The following is a 13,548-nucleotide window of genomic DNA, read 5'->3' on the forward strand; positions in this document are numbered from 1 at the left end:
GGAGTTGTGTGGACTCTAGGGATAGGAGGGAGGACAATTGCCACATGGCTCTGTAGATGCAAGTTGCATTGATTCAAAAGTTACCCCTGTTACCACAAGATCTATAGTGAATAGGTTACTTCACAATAAAAAGGAGAAGAGGGCATTTTTCTGAGTTATTTTCGGCTAGTTAACCCACCCCAAGAAAGAAGAATTTCAATAAGATACAGAGCAGAGAGGTAGAGATTACACCTGATATAATGGGACATGCATTAATATGGCATTAAATGCAAAAATGAAAAGGAAGGATGCATAGCTGTTCCTCACCCTTGACCTTTTCCACCTCCTCAACCTACTCAAAGTCTGGGGAGTGAAACACTACTTCAAGTGCTATTTTTATCTGGAATTGATTTTACAGTTATCAGTATGTCAGGACGAGTTTCTCTGTAAAAAATGTTGAAAACCAACAGCAATCGTTTGCCCTCACTTCCAGTCTCGAGTGTTTAACCTCAGATGGAAGAATCCTGCTGAGTTTTTTGCTCCAATGAATCCTTACCTGCAATTAAATGCTGCAAATGTCATTAATTACTCACTTATACTTGATAACATCAGTGCCTTCAAATAATACTGACCTGCTCCATGTGCTGTGCTGTTCGCCTTCTGCTGGTTGGTGAGAGAGTTGTTGATGAGAACTGGGCCTAAGCAACTTGTTCTGTATGAGTGCAGCCAGGGTGTGTGTGGAAATGTTGGTTACTGCTCAGCTCAGATGGTAGAAGTTTCCCTGGGATGCCTAAGGGAAACCTTTACATCTTCAGTTACTGATTCTGCCCTCAAAATTTCCAGGCAATTATGCTCTGTCAAGTGCCTGGGACACTAATGGTATTTATTAAAACAGCCACAATCCGTTCCAAATGTGTTGCTTAGTAAACGATCATGCTGAGCAAGAACAAATAAACAAAAATGCGTGTTCGGTTTCTTCATGTTTTCTTAGGAAATGCAAAGAAATAAAGGAAACAGTTTACTGTGTAAATAGTAAACAGTTTAACTATGTAAATAGTAAACTGTTTAACTATGGTTTAACTATGGTTTAACTATGGTTAATGGAAAGTACCCGCTATTTCTATAAAAATATTTACCTATTTATATAGGTAATCTACCATGTAAAACCTGACTATTTTAACATAATCACTTTTTAGGTTAGTACTGTATTACACTTAAAAGGAAAAAATCTGGGCCCAGTTGAAGGTAAAGACTTCAGTCAAATTGTATTTTAAAGTATTTCAGGAGGAACTGCAGTCCTTTGTCTTTCTAAAGAAACAGCTTACTGAAATGAATATATGGTCCCCTTTTTAGGCTGAAAAAAAGGGCAAATGGGAGAAAGAAGTTAAATCATACATCCATAAAGCTCATATTTATTTTTTATACATACAGGGCAGTTTTGTCTAGAATTGCCTGAGATTTTTTTAAGAGAACTTTCCAATGTTCCTTTCTGAAATTTGGATTCAGCTTTCAAAGCATCAAACTTTGCTATGATGGTATTGATGTTTCCTGCCCCACTGGTATTGCTCACATCATTTCAGTACCATATAATGTTGGACCATTACTATAAAACATACCTTTTAAGCAGGAAGAGAAAGAAAGACTCAAGAAGGCATAGCCAGGAGAAAATTATTCTGTCTCTCTGCTTGAATGAAGGGAAATGTCATCAAAGATCAGACTACACGTGCATAATGTATGTATTTTTTCCTCCCATTTTCTCTCAATCAAGTCTGATAATGAGGGGAAACTAAAAAAATAATGGACAACTGGAAATTGCTAGACTATCTTGGTTTAAAATGCTTTGAGTATTATTAAATTAATTAGTTATGCAATCAGGGGGAGAACAGCTGCATTCTGAACCAGAAAATAGCCTGATTCTGCCTTCATTTTTATTTTAAGCCAGTGAAAATAGCATATGACTGAAATCAATGCATCTAATGAATCTTTCAAAATACCTTCCTGGCAGGAACTACTGAAAACATAGCCACCTTGTGTGCAAAAACCACTAGAACCAAATATTGCATCCTGGGATTTCAGAGCAGCTTCTTTCATTTCCAGTAGGATTTGGAAATATAGTCTAGTGCTTTGTTTTTATGTCTCTTCAGACTATACATTAGAGAAAGAAAAGGTTACCAGTTCAGCAAAAATGAGTAAAGGAGCTGACTTATTATACTTATAATACAGAAGACCATTTAGAACACTTTGTAAGAACAAAATACTCATTCCCTTACAATGTGTGTTTCAGACATTTATTTACTGTATATATTAGGTCATATTAATTTTAAAATTTGAACTAGACAAAGGACCCTATAAGGTCATATTTCTCTAAATGTCCTGTGTGCTTGCCTCAAACATGAGATTTGGGAAAACAGGAGCAGTTGCTCTGAAGATGAAGCATCAAAGGGAATATTTACTTTGAAATATATAAAGTTGTCTTCATCTTCCTCTGTCAGGATTTTCCCCCTCCTACTTGAAAAGGCAAGACTACCTTGGCACCTATAATGCAAAATATGCTGTGGTGAAAATACATAAGGTCACCTGGAGAATAAGTCCATTTTTTCATTTATATAAAGCCTATTAATGCTGGAAAGAAAACTGGTCATTTGATGGTCAGTTGATATTTTTTAAATTCTATCAGCCCAGCAGTGCAGTGATCTGAGTTTAATGAAAATAGCTGTGTAAGGAAAAAAGGACTCATGGTAAAGCTGTATTAAACATCTTTCACAGAAGAAAAGAGGGGTGATTTTGCCGCCTCCCCAGTGAGATGGGTACTGCAAAGTTCTTGGATGTCTCATGAGCACTGTTCTGTTCTCCTGTGCTTTGTCCAACATTACTCTCCCTTAGTGCTGTATTCTTCCATGTCACATGGAAGCCACAGACATCTGGGCCAGATATCTGGACACAGATTAATTCTGCCCAATTTAGGTACTCAGTGCCCAAGTTTTCCATGTAGTCAATGGAAAGAGTGGGTGTGTTCTTTGAGACAAAGGCACCTCCAGAAATCAACTCAGGTTTTAGGAGGACCAGATATACTCCCCGAGTTCTGTTGACTTTTGTAGTCAACAAGTTATAGTTGGAAGCTCTTAGCTGAGGTACTTCAGTTAATAACTAAATTTGGACAAACCCAGGCCTTGGCATGTATTTTATCCCCCAGGTTATGCCAGGGAAAATCTGTCTCTTAGAGTGTCAGGATTAATTTGAAAAGAATGCATCCCACATATATAGCATTGAACTAAGATCCACCGAGAGTTGCAGTCTTTAGAATGTATCTTCAATTGATGTCATGTCAAATTATGTTTGTGGAAGAAATGCACACATATGACATTTCATAGGAAGTACGAAATCACAAGCTTGTATTTCACAGAGTAGACTGCTCCTTGTCACAGCAGCTTGTGATTGTGTAAAGGTTTATTTGCACTGCAGTTGCGAAAGCACATCAGGCAGCACTGATTTCATGGCTCTTTGCCCCACCATGGTGACTGGTACATTCAGCTCAGTGCAGAGACCTTCTTTTTCCTTGTTCCAAAAAGGACACTCCTGTTGCCCACAGACTTCTCAGGGATAAAAGATGTGATAAATCTGTTTGGGTTAAACTTCTTGTCCTTTCTCGGTAAGAGCCGGTCATTTTAACTGCATTCTAACGTTAAACTCCCAGGTACAGACAGCATTGTGTGATGCAGGTTCAGTGCAGAGCTACATTTGCTCTGAAATATCTAATAAACTGTTACATTTCTTTCTCTGTAATAGGATAATGGACCCCTTGAAAATTACTGACTTGTTCCTGATAGTTTTCTATTTAAAAAGGAGAAGAAAAATTTGACTCCCATTACCACAGAAGCAAAGCTAACCAAAGAGGAAAATCTGCATGATATGGCACTGTGTGTTTTTAGCACCTCTCATCCTTAGCTCTAAAATGAACTCTAAAATGCTAATTTTCTATTTCAAATTGCTGGTGGTGTAATTAAAATAGACATTTTTACTGAGATTACATACTCCTTCTTTTTATAGTGCTATGATATTTTAATATATGATAGTCTTAAGTTCTGAATGTACTAATGTACTACCTTGTGAAGAGCTGTTATGGCTATATTCACTCAAAATCTAATTTTTGCAAATAAATATAAATATAAATATAAATATAAATATAAATATAAATATATATATACACATATACTGTTTTCATGGCCTACTTCAGCTATCTCTATTAACAAAAAACAGTCAGAGAATAGGGACACACATTTTAAGAATGGTATGTTTCAAATCTTCCTGCTTAATTTAAATAGATTTCTTGAAATAAATTGAACTTTCAGGCAAAAGAGTGAAGAACACCTCTTTATACTAGGTTAGAAATATGCAAAAACTCCAGCAATCCCTTAAATTCACTTCTGCTCCAATGCTGCATTTACCTCACTCTAACCTTTCAAATTCAGCAGGAAAATAAATATACAATTCTCTCCTATGTGTAGTCCAAAGAGAAAGGGTTGTAAGCACCCCAGGCCTTACATGGATACATTCCCTGGATGCTGCCGTGGGAAGGCCTGCTGTTTGTAGCCTGCTCGGAATCGTTTGCCTGCAGTTACAGTTGTGACAATGGGGCATCTTCTGCCTACAAGTTTGTGCTTCACAGCACCAGCAGCACTCTGCACCAGTGGTTTGTCATGTTACAGGGGACATCAGAGCAATTCTCCTTCCCTTTAGATTTTTTTCCTTCTGAACAAATGAATTTGCCTCGTGTGTCACTGAACATCATGAGGAGTAAAATCTCCGTATTTTGGACAATATCTCTGCTAGAGAAAATCTTTCATCTTCAGAGTAGAAGTCATAAATTGAGAGTTTCTCTGTGTGATTTCAGCCTTGCTAGAATTTCTATTGAAGGCTGGAGGGTTGTTTTTTACAGTAAATACTGAAGAAGAAAAATATTAAGAATATAAGATATCCCATATGCAAAATTCTCTAAATTTGGATAAAGCCGATAATGTTCATTTTTCAAGTGGACAATATCATACAGAAATAGCATAAAGCTTTAAAGAAAAGCAAAAATATATGAAATTCAGTAGGAATATCATTGCTGTTCTAGAGTAAATACTACAAAACTGTACAAAATGTGTTAGTATACACTACATTCAATGACATTTTCTCATGGGGGATCAACATATCATCAGAGTTCTTGGGGTCTTCTTTACAGTTACAGCTACAGACAGCTTTTGGTTCAGATAAAGTGATGTCTGCCTCTGTAACTGCTGCATCTCAGTTGTGCATACTGCATGTGAAGGTTGCCCACGTATGTGTACACTTCACACTCCTTTGTAATTTTGCCCAGTTTCATGGGTGTCAATCCATATTCATATTCATGCACTTGCAATTAGCCTGCTTGTTGGTGCCCTGAGAGTAAAAATGTTAGTGTATAAGGGGAACTGAGGGAAAGGATATACATTTGTCCTCTATTGTACAATTAGCCTCTACTGTACAATTAAGGACCCAAAACTAATCAATGGATGTACCACAAACTGGATAAACATGCAGTACTAAGCACAAAGAAACCTTGCTCTTTTTTTCTTAAATCTAACAATGACTGTAATAAAAAAGAAATAGTAATTGTTTGTATTACCCTCTAGAGAACATATATTGCAAGGCACAATATAAAGGGTGGGGTATAGGCTGGATATGCTTCTGAAGAGTGTTTAATTTAGAATAGAGCTGATCTACTTGCAGTGGCACACTTCAGAAGCAACTGTACTGCAGTGAAGGGAGTAATCCCAGCATACACTCAAAATCAGGCCAGTCAGATTGCTTCTGTATTTCATGTTAGGCTCAATTAAGTAGTTGTTTCAAATGTTTTTGAGGTGGTATTATCAACAACCGGAAAGATAGTACTGCTCTTTGGTACTAAGGCTCATTTTTGTCTGCATTTAGCTCCTTCACAGTTTTTCTATAGCCTAGAAAGCACTCAGTAAAGGAGAAGATGGAAGCAGAGACTGACATCCAGGCATGTTTTTCAAGAGCATCTTTAATAAGAGAGAGGACAAGTATTTCACTGTGTTCACTCAAGCAGAACACGTTACGATATGTCACTAATGCAGAGTGCATGGGCACATGAACCCAAGCATGATTCCTACTCTGCTGTCTGCTTTTATCTGTGTGGTGGATATCGCACAGAAACAAAAAGGACATGAGCCATTTTATTTCAGTCTCTGCAGCTCCTCAGTCAGGAGCGCCATAGATTTTTTTTTTTCCCCCTGCTAGGGTAAGGTTTGATCTCCACACAGTTGTATGAAGATAAATCATGCAGCTTATTTATTCTTTCAAGTCAACAAATAGGTTAGCCCTGATGTGCAGACAGGTTTCTGTTTGGTGCGCCTGGCCAGCCCCTGCGCTGTTCCCCGGGAGCGTGTGCCGGCTGCGGGCGCTGCCGCGCGGGCCTGGAGCCCTCTGCCGAGCGCTGCGCTCGCTCCGCGGCGGCCACACCGCGCTCCGTCCGCTCCGCTGCGCCTCTTGTCTTGGCGGCCTCTGCTCCTGTCCTCTTCATGTCTTTTCGTGGTGCAAGAATATGTCGTTAGTATTTTTATCCAGCTTCCCGACTGTTGTTCGGGGGATCCGTGTGCAGTGCGGACTGATGGCGAGGGTGAGGCAAGGGGGCCCGGACAGGGCTGCCCGAAGCGCGATGGGCCCGGGTTGCGGCTGCTGGGGACGAGCGTGGGCGGTGGTGGCAGGGCCTGGGACACAAGAAGAGTGACACCAAGGCCCACAGCCACTCCTAGCCCTGGAGTCTGGGCAGTCAAACAGGAATTTTGCTACAGGAGGTAGAAGTCTGTTGTCTTTTGAGAGTAATTGATTTATAAAACTCAATCAACAGTGATTTGCATTGCTCCTTACTTGGCTGTGAGGGACTGTCAGTCATGTGTGCATAATCCTGTTTCAGTTGGCTCCAGCAATTCCTGTTGGGATTTTCCATTGCATCGACACAGTGCATTCAGTAGTGACTATGCATCAAATTCGCTCAGTCAAAAAAAAGCCTCAAATATTTGGCTTTTTTTTTTTTATTTTCTCAGTAAGTTCATGTAATGTAGAAGCAGTCACATGCTATTAGAGCTTTCCGTGTTTATCCCATTATTCCTCTTACTCTTGGCAGCAGCTGCGTGCGGGCAGACAGCCACCGAGAGCAGCCTCTCGCCATGCTGCCCATAATCCTGGCTCTGCTCAGTCCAGTGCTCTGCCATGCCCTGCCTTTTCCTTTCATTGCCTTTTTAAAATACTTTGGGCACCTTATTTTCCTTCAACAGAAGCATTTAATTTCGTTAAAAGCATGTAAGGTAGTTTGTTTACATAAAGGCCTAATGCATATGGATACTTCCTAAAGACTCTTGTTACTTTGTACCTGGTTCTATTAATGTTGATTTAACAGGCATAACGAGTAACTGATGTTGCTAAGGATGGCAATAATTTTTAATATTTTTAATTACCTAAAATTATCTATCCTCAGGAAGAAATGAACGAGAGATTGAAATATGCAGTGAAATGTTTTTTAATGCATTGGGGAATTGAATATATTACAAGAACTCACGTAGATGAAATGCTGATTATTATTTAGGAAGACTAATTATAGCTAAAGATTGCTCTGCAGAGCAGAGGTTGATATGCAGCCTTGCTGTGTCTTCAGAATCTTTAGTGTAGGACATACAACAGACTTTACCTTTTCTGAAATCTGGTACATGTGTATTTGTGCGGCGTACAAAATGCTTTTTGTATGCAGTGAGTGATGGATTGGTATGTAAATAAGGAGCCAAAGCATCACACAGCTGTAGCAAAACTGGATACAAATTCCCTAGAAAAATGGAGTCTGATTTCTAAGGGTGTTCATCTAACAGGATGAATCTGTGCAAAGCTTGCAGGATGTAAACAGTAATGTTTTTGCTGATGTCAAGGGCTTTGTGAGCAGGGAATAAAGTGTACTGGAAGGAAATATATTGGAATTTTTTTTAATCTATATTTGCATATTTTCTTCAAGTAGGTTTTTCTTCTAATATACAGTTGCAAACTCACAAATGATTTTTGGATTTTGATAGTAGTTGGATTTTCTGTAGTAGAGCTGTTCAGTTCTATACATGCTTTTTTGTACTGAACTTTACATACATTTGAATGCACTGCAGCACTAAGAATGTTTAACCCTTGGGGCATAAAATGATCAGCTACTCAGAATAAGAAGAAGTTCATCCTTCTACTAAACAATACGTTATTGGAGCTAAATGTTTTCTGGAGCAGCAGTGGCTTTTCAGAAAAGATATAAAGCTAGATAGGTCTTTGGTCTTTCTTACGTAGTGCTTCCAATGTTTCTAAATTTCTATTGACAGCTAAAATTGAAGGAAATGTTGCAGATGTTGATCCACACAATACTTGCTTCCTTTATACAAAATGTTCCACTGAAGGCAGCTGGATAAACCTCTGAAGTATTAGGATTTGGTTCAAAATATTAGTTTTATAAAAATGTAGAATACTAAATAGGTGTTCAGTAATATTTATCAGAGAAAAATGGTAAAGCATATTTCATTCTCCAGATTCTCCAGCCACCAAAAATTCCCTTTCACAAAGCCTTTTTCTCTGAAAATAGAAAAGGAAACCACAAATCCAGTAAATGCCCCAGTGACCAAAGCATTTCTGCTGAAGTCCCTGATTTATATTGATGTATTGCTAGATGGCTATAATGCCCTTCTGCCTAACATAGTCCCTCACTCCAAGCTAGACACCCAGAATGGGATCTAATAAGACAGTCTGAAAAGGAAGAGCTTAAAGTGCTTACGGAAATATTTTTTTCCTAACTAAAATAACAGTCAATAAAGTGACATAACTAAAGCACATCATCCCAATGACAACTGAATTCTCAATGGAAAATTAGTACATGGCCTTTGGCCTATGTGATGGAAGAGCAAAGCAGTTTGTATGCCCAGAGCTGAGACCTCTGAGAAACAGATGCACCTTTGTCATGGTTCAGACACAGAAGGAAACAAAAGGCATTGGGAACATCAAGAGATACAGGTATAGAGAACAGCAATGGATAGAAGTACAAAGGATGCAGGTACTAGCTTCTTTTTCAAATTTACACTTAGGTAGCTATTGCTAAAAGATCTTGATCTTCTGTGTGAAATCTTTCTCAAGCCATATGCCTTAGTTTCCTGGAAAAAGACTTTCAATAATGAAACGGAGGGGTGCTAAGTATGTGTGAAATACAGGAATATGGGGTTCTAAACCAAGTGTCATTCCCTGTAGTAATGCCTACTTGGAAAGCATGGCTGTTTTCAACTTCCTCTTGCCCAGCCCCTCCCCCAGGATACACGGTCTAATATGTTGGAAAGGAAACAACCTTGGCAATGTATTTTATTATCAATAATGACAATGTAATTTTTCTTCTACTAGAGATATCTCCTAATATGTGTCACTCTTGGTGTACCATTCATAAAATCCAAACACAAAGGGATCTCCTTACAGGAATTATGACCTTCAGCTTCCTACTAGCTTTCTACTACCTATCTGCTCTGAGGTTTATGTACATTAGAAATACTTAGAAAAACTCATTGTTCTTGGAAATCATCAATTACGTATTTGTGTATCTTTGGATAGTTTGAAGAAAGCAATTATTCAGACTGAAATGGAGAGACGTCTTGGTAGAGATTGACTGGTGAGACTGGTGAGAAATTAGCCAGTGTAAGACTACCCCGAGACAGGCTCACCTGGTGGACGTGGGGTGCCAGCAGTACTTATTCCCAGTCTTTTTTAATCCATCATGCCCATTCCTAACTGCTGTATACTCTGCAAAATTTTTCTGATGTACCTGTTTGAAAGGCCAGGAGACCAATCCATTGTCACTTGAAATCTCATTTTGAGCAACTTGAAAATCTGTTTTAAAATTTTCTATAAGTAAGAAACAGGTTTTCAAGACAGCTGAAGCTAGCACTTCACTAACTAGTAAGTCTGGATGGACACCAATGTAAACAATTCCAAAGACCCTTTTCAAAAAGTATGAATTACATCTCAAGTAATCGCATCACCAAGTATTTGAAATTATGCACAAAAAAAGTGATATCCCCAAAGTAAAGCCAAAAACTTGTTCAGAAAGTAGCAATATCTTGAGGTCTGTCTTTCTGCATATTAAGGCCAAGAGTCCAATTCATTTCAACAGTAAAAGCAAGGTTGTTAGTCCTTTCTTTCTAAGAATGACAAAAAGAAATAAAATAAATGCCCTTATCAGGAGCCATTAAGTCCTCTTCCAGAATCTTTCAAATATCACAATTCAAGTTGTCCTTCAAACGTCACTGTCAGATTTCAGTGAGGTAGTAACTGCCTGTTCTGTTATCACTAGTGCTGTCTACCTTGATAAATGTCTATTCATAATATATTCTTTTTAAAGATGTGCAGCAAGATGTTAATTTGTCTTTCCATCTATTTCTTGTACTGTTTTAACTGCAATAGCATCTGGACCTCAGGAACAGACACTATATTAATGCTAGTTAAGACAAGACCAGAAAAAATTTGTGACTGTCTGTGACAGTGGGGTGCATTTACACTCTTTTTTACTGTGCGGCGTTTAGCATTTATTCATTTTGTTTAGGGCAGTTAGCTAGAAGCCTAGTAGAAATATAACTCACAGCTGTAGCTAAACTGAAGATGGATCGTGGCTATATCCATAGTCAAAAACTTTTTAAAAGGTCAGTTTCCAACCCAGTGTGTGTGAAATTTTGAGCTGTATGCTTAATTGCATAGAAGTCATTTTAGGCTGCATCCCTCTTTGCCCACGCAGTTGTTCTTCCAGAGCATGCTAAAGCTTTCAGCGGTTCGTTCAAATGAAATTATGTCATTGCACATTTTCAAGTACTGCCATTGTCACAGTAGTCTTTGTTAGCTGCCTACAAGCCTTGTATTTTCTAGTAAGTGCCTTGAGGCAAGACCACTTACATGGACATTTTCTGATCTTATGGTAAAGACCCAACAGGCAGTTGTGGTGATCGCATGATTTTGCCATTACTCAGTAAACTGCTTTTACACACTGATTTGGCCCACTTGGATTCTGCTTCATCCACAGTAGCCCTTCTTATTTCTTTAGAATCTGTTACATCTTTAATTGAGAAATGTCATTTCACTTTATTTAGATTTACATCCCTTTTTAGCCTAGCAAGTTCTTTCTGATGCTGGTATCTTCATCACAACTGCTATTTCAACAAGCTTTCCCTCTAGAGGTTCTCTACCTTAATGCAAATACTTTTCAGGTGTTGCTTACTGTTAGGGTTTTTTTAGCTACTTTATCTTAAAAGTCAGATTTTAGCAGCTGTGTCACTGACTCACTTGATGACACTACGTAATATCATCTTTTGTGTCTGCTTACAATCCCTTCCTTAACATATCTCATCAGAAAAAAAGTCCTCTATTGAGTGACCAAGCAATCTAAACCCTTCCTTCTAAGATTAGGCATTGAGTCACCTTGAAGTTTATTTAATCCTGTATTTCATGTATGTTCCTTCTCCTGGGTTTGGAAGAATTCCATTAAAGACCAGAGAAGTCGGTGTTTCCCAGCTGACAGCTCTTTGATCCTGTTCTTGATGAAACTTAGCAGTGACACTTATCAGCATGAAGTAGAATTAATGAATGCTTCTGTTCTCCCATGAGAACTTTTTGTAGCTCAGGACAAGTATTCTTGCTCCTGCCGCACCATCTTTGCTTTTCTCCAGATCAGCTTTGATGACTTGCTCATAGACTCTTCAGTGAAAATCCTCGTTCATTCCTACATACCTGGGTTTTGTGTTGTAAATCTGCTTCTCATCTTATCCTCTATCTGCTATTTCTTTATTGTGGATACAAATATGCTGCTAGCAAGAATTTTTCTTGCTTCTTTCCAGCCCGGTGAGATATTTTTCTCTCTCACGAAAGATGTTAGTAGAGTTCTATAAACTATGAACACCTGCGACCTCACAAAGCTTTGTTTATAGTACAGTAGAAAAATATTTTGACAATGGATGTTTTAGGATTTTAGCCAGTCACCCCAAGGGGTGGCTGATCCTTTGACCAATTAGACTATGAAGAAAAAAGTCTATAAAAGAGTTTGTAAAATAATTAAATAAATCAATCTTGCTGCACAATTCCTGCCTGCTGGATCTCTCTTCTCCTCCCTACCACTGTGGGATGCCATGATACTTTATCCCTTATTTTTGTCCATTTCTCATCTCTGTTATGATTTTCTGTATAATGCAATTCATTGTCCTCATGATCCTGCTTATTTTCCTTGCCCCTTTCTCTTCTTATGGACCCAGCTGCTCTTCTTTCTCTCTTGGTGTGCCTGCCAGTTTCTGCTTTTTATTTCTCCATCTTGATAGTACAATTAGGTGTCTTTCTTCTTACCTTGTATTCATCGCATGAATGGCTACTTTTCTTTTCTGTGTCTCTGTGTTTCAGATAATCATTTTCTTCAGCCATCTACAGTTCTTGAATCTTCCATGATGTGTTGTCATTTCTCTTCCTTCATGTCCTCAAGTCCCCTTTAAATACTTGATTCTATGTACCCATGGCAACAGCCACTTCAGATTCTGTGACCAAAGCAAGCACTGAATTAATTCTGCAGTGCTTTTCTTGTTTACCATATCACATAAAAATGGGAGAGCTGATTTCTCTTATCTGATGACTCATAACTTTCCAGTAGAACTGATGTTTAATCCCTTTTCTTTGGAGCTGAGTGAATGACTCCCAAAGAACAAGTAATTTAGTGAAAGTAACCTTTTTTTTTTTTCCCCCTAGTTACCAAGAAACAGAATCTGTTGGATTTTTGCAAGGAGTAAATACTGAATTTACTTGGGTGTGTTGAGCTTTGGAATATTCTTCCACAAACCTTTAGAGGAGAAAGTCAGTGACAGGTACCACATACCTGGTATGGTGAGGGAGGAAATAGGATAGACCAACTTGGTTAGCAGCCATCTGTCGCTCCCACAGACACTGTCTCTTGTGAATGAGTGACTGAAAACGTGTGAAACAATGCAGTAGGTTCAGTCTGAGGTGATGGCTTTGCAAATCCTTGGCAAATGCTAGTAGGAAGCTGCAAGCATCCCTCGGTCAATAAGGGCAGCTGCTGCTAAGCTCGTCACAGCATATTGAATGATAGATAGCACCGACTAACATGTTAGGAAAACTGTACAGCTGTTACATATATAAAATACATGTTATCAATGAGAAAATTAGCAGTGAAATGCAGAAGTGGCTGTGATACATAGAAGGATGTTTAATTAAGCAGGGGTGTAGGTGCATACAAAGTTGATTGAACTTGTGAGATAAAGTTCTGGTGCGATTTCTCATGGCAATAATACTAGAAAGACCCTGCTTATCTGATTATGCAGATTTTGAAGACTAGTTCTTCTAGCAGAAGACTCTCCTGCAAATAAGATCCATCTTGATCATCTGTTGCCAGATGGAAGTATTCTACTTCTGAATCACTGGCTGCAATGACATATTTAGACAATGAGTCTTCCATGCTTAGATCCAAAGCACAAACACATATTG

At 38.5% G+C, this 13,548-nt stretch overlaps 1 protein-coding gene across 2 annotated transcripts in view; it reads left to right on the forward strand.

The window, feature by feature from the left end:
* The window catches only part of PLPPR5 (phospholipid phosphatase related 5), a 120,812-nt gene that overhangs the window by 36,353 nt on the left and 70,911 nt on the right, over positions 1-13,548 (forward strand). Inside the window, exon 1 of one of the 2 annotated variants that reach the window (XM_048312551.1) lies at positions 6,557-6,640. The exons of the other annotated variant lie outside the window; for it this stretch is intronic. Coding sequence (XP_048168508.1) covers positions 6,566-6,640 — 75 coding nt within the window. The 5' untranslated portion in view covers positions 6,557-6,565. Of the gene's footprint in view, positions 1-6,556; positions 6,641-13,548 lie in introns of those variants that run through there. 2 annotated transcript variants of the gene reach the window in all.

This window comes from Corvus hawaiiensis, chromosome 9 (assembly GCF_020740725.1).
Source record: "Corvus hawaiiensis isolate bCorHaw1 chromosome 9, bCorHaw1.pri.cur, whole genome shotgun sequence".
Classification (NCBI taxonomy): Eukaryota; Metazoa; Chordata; class Aves; order Passeriformes; family Corvidae; genus Corvus; species Corvus hawaiiensis.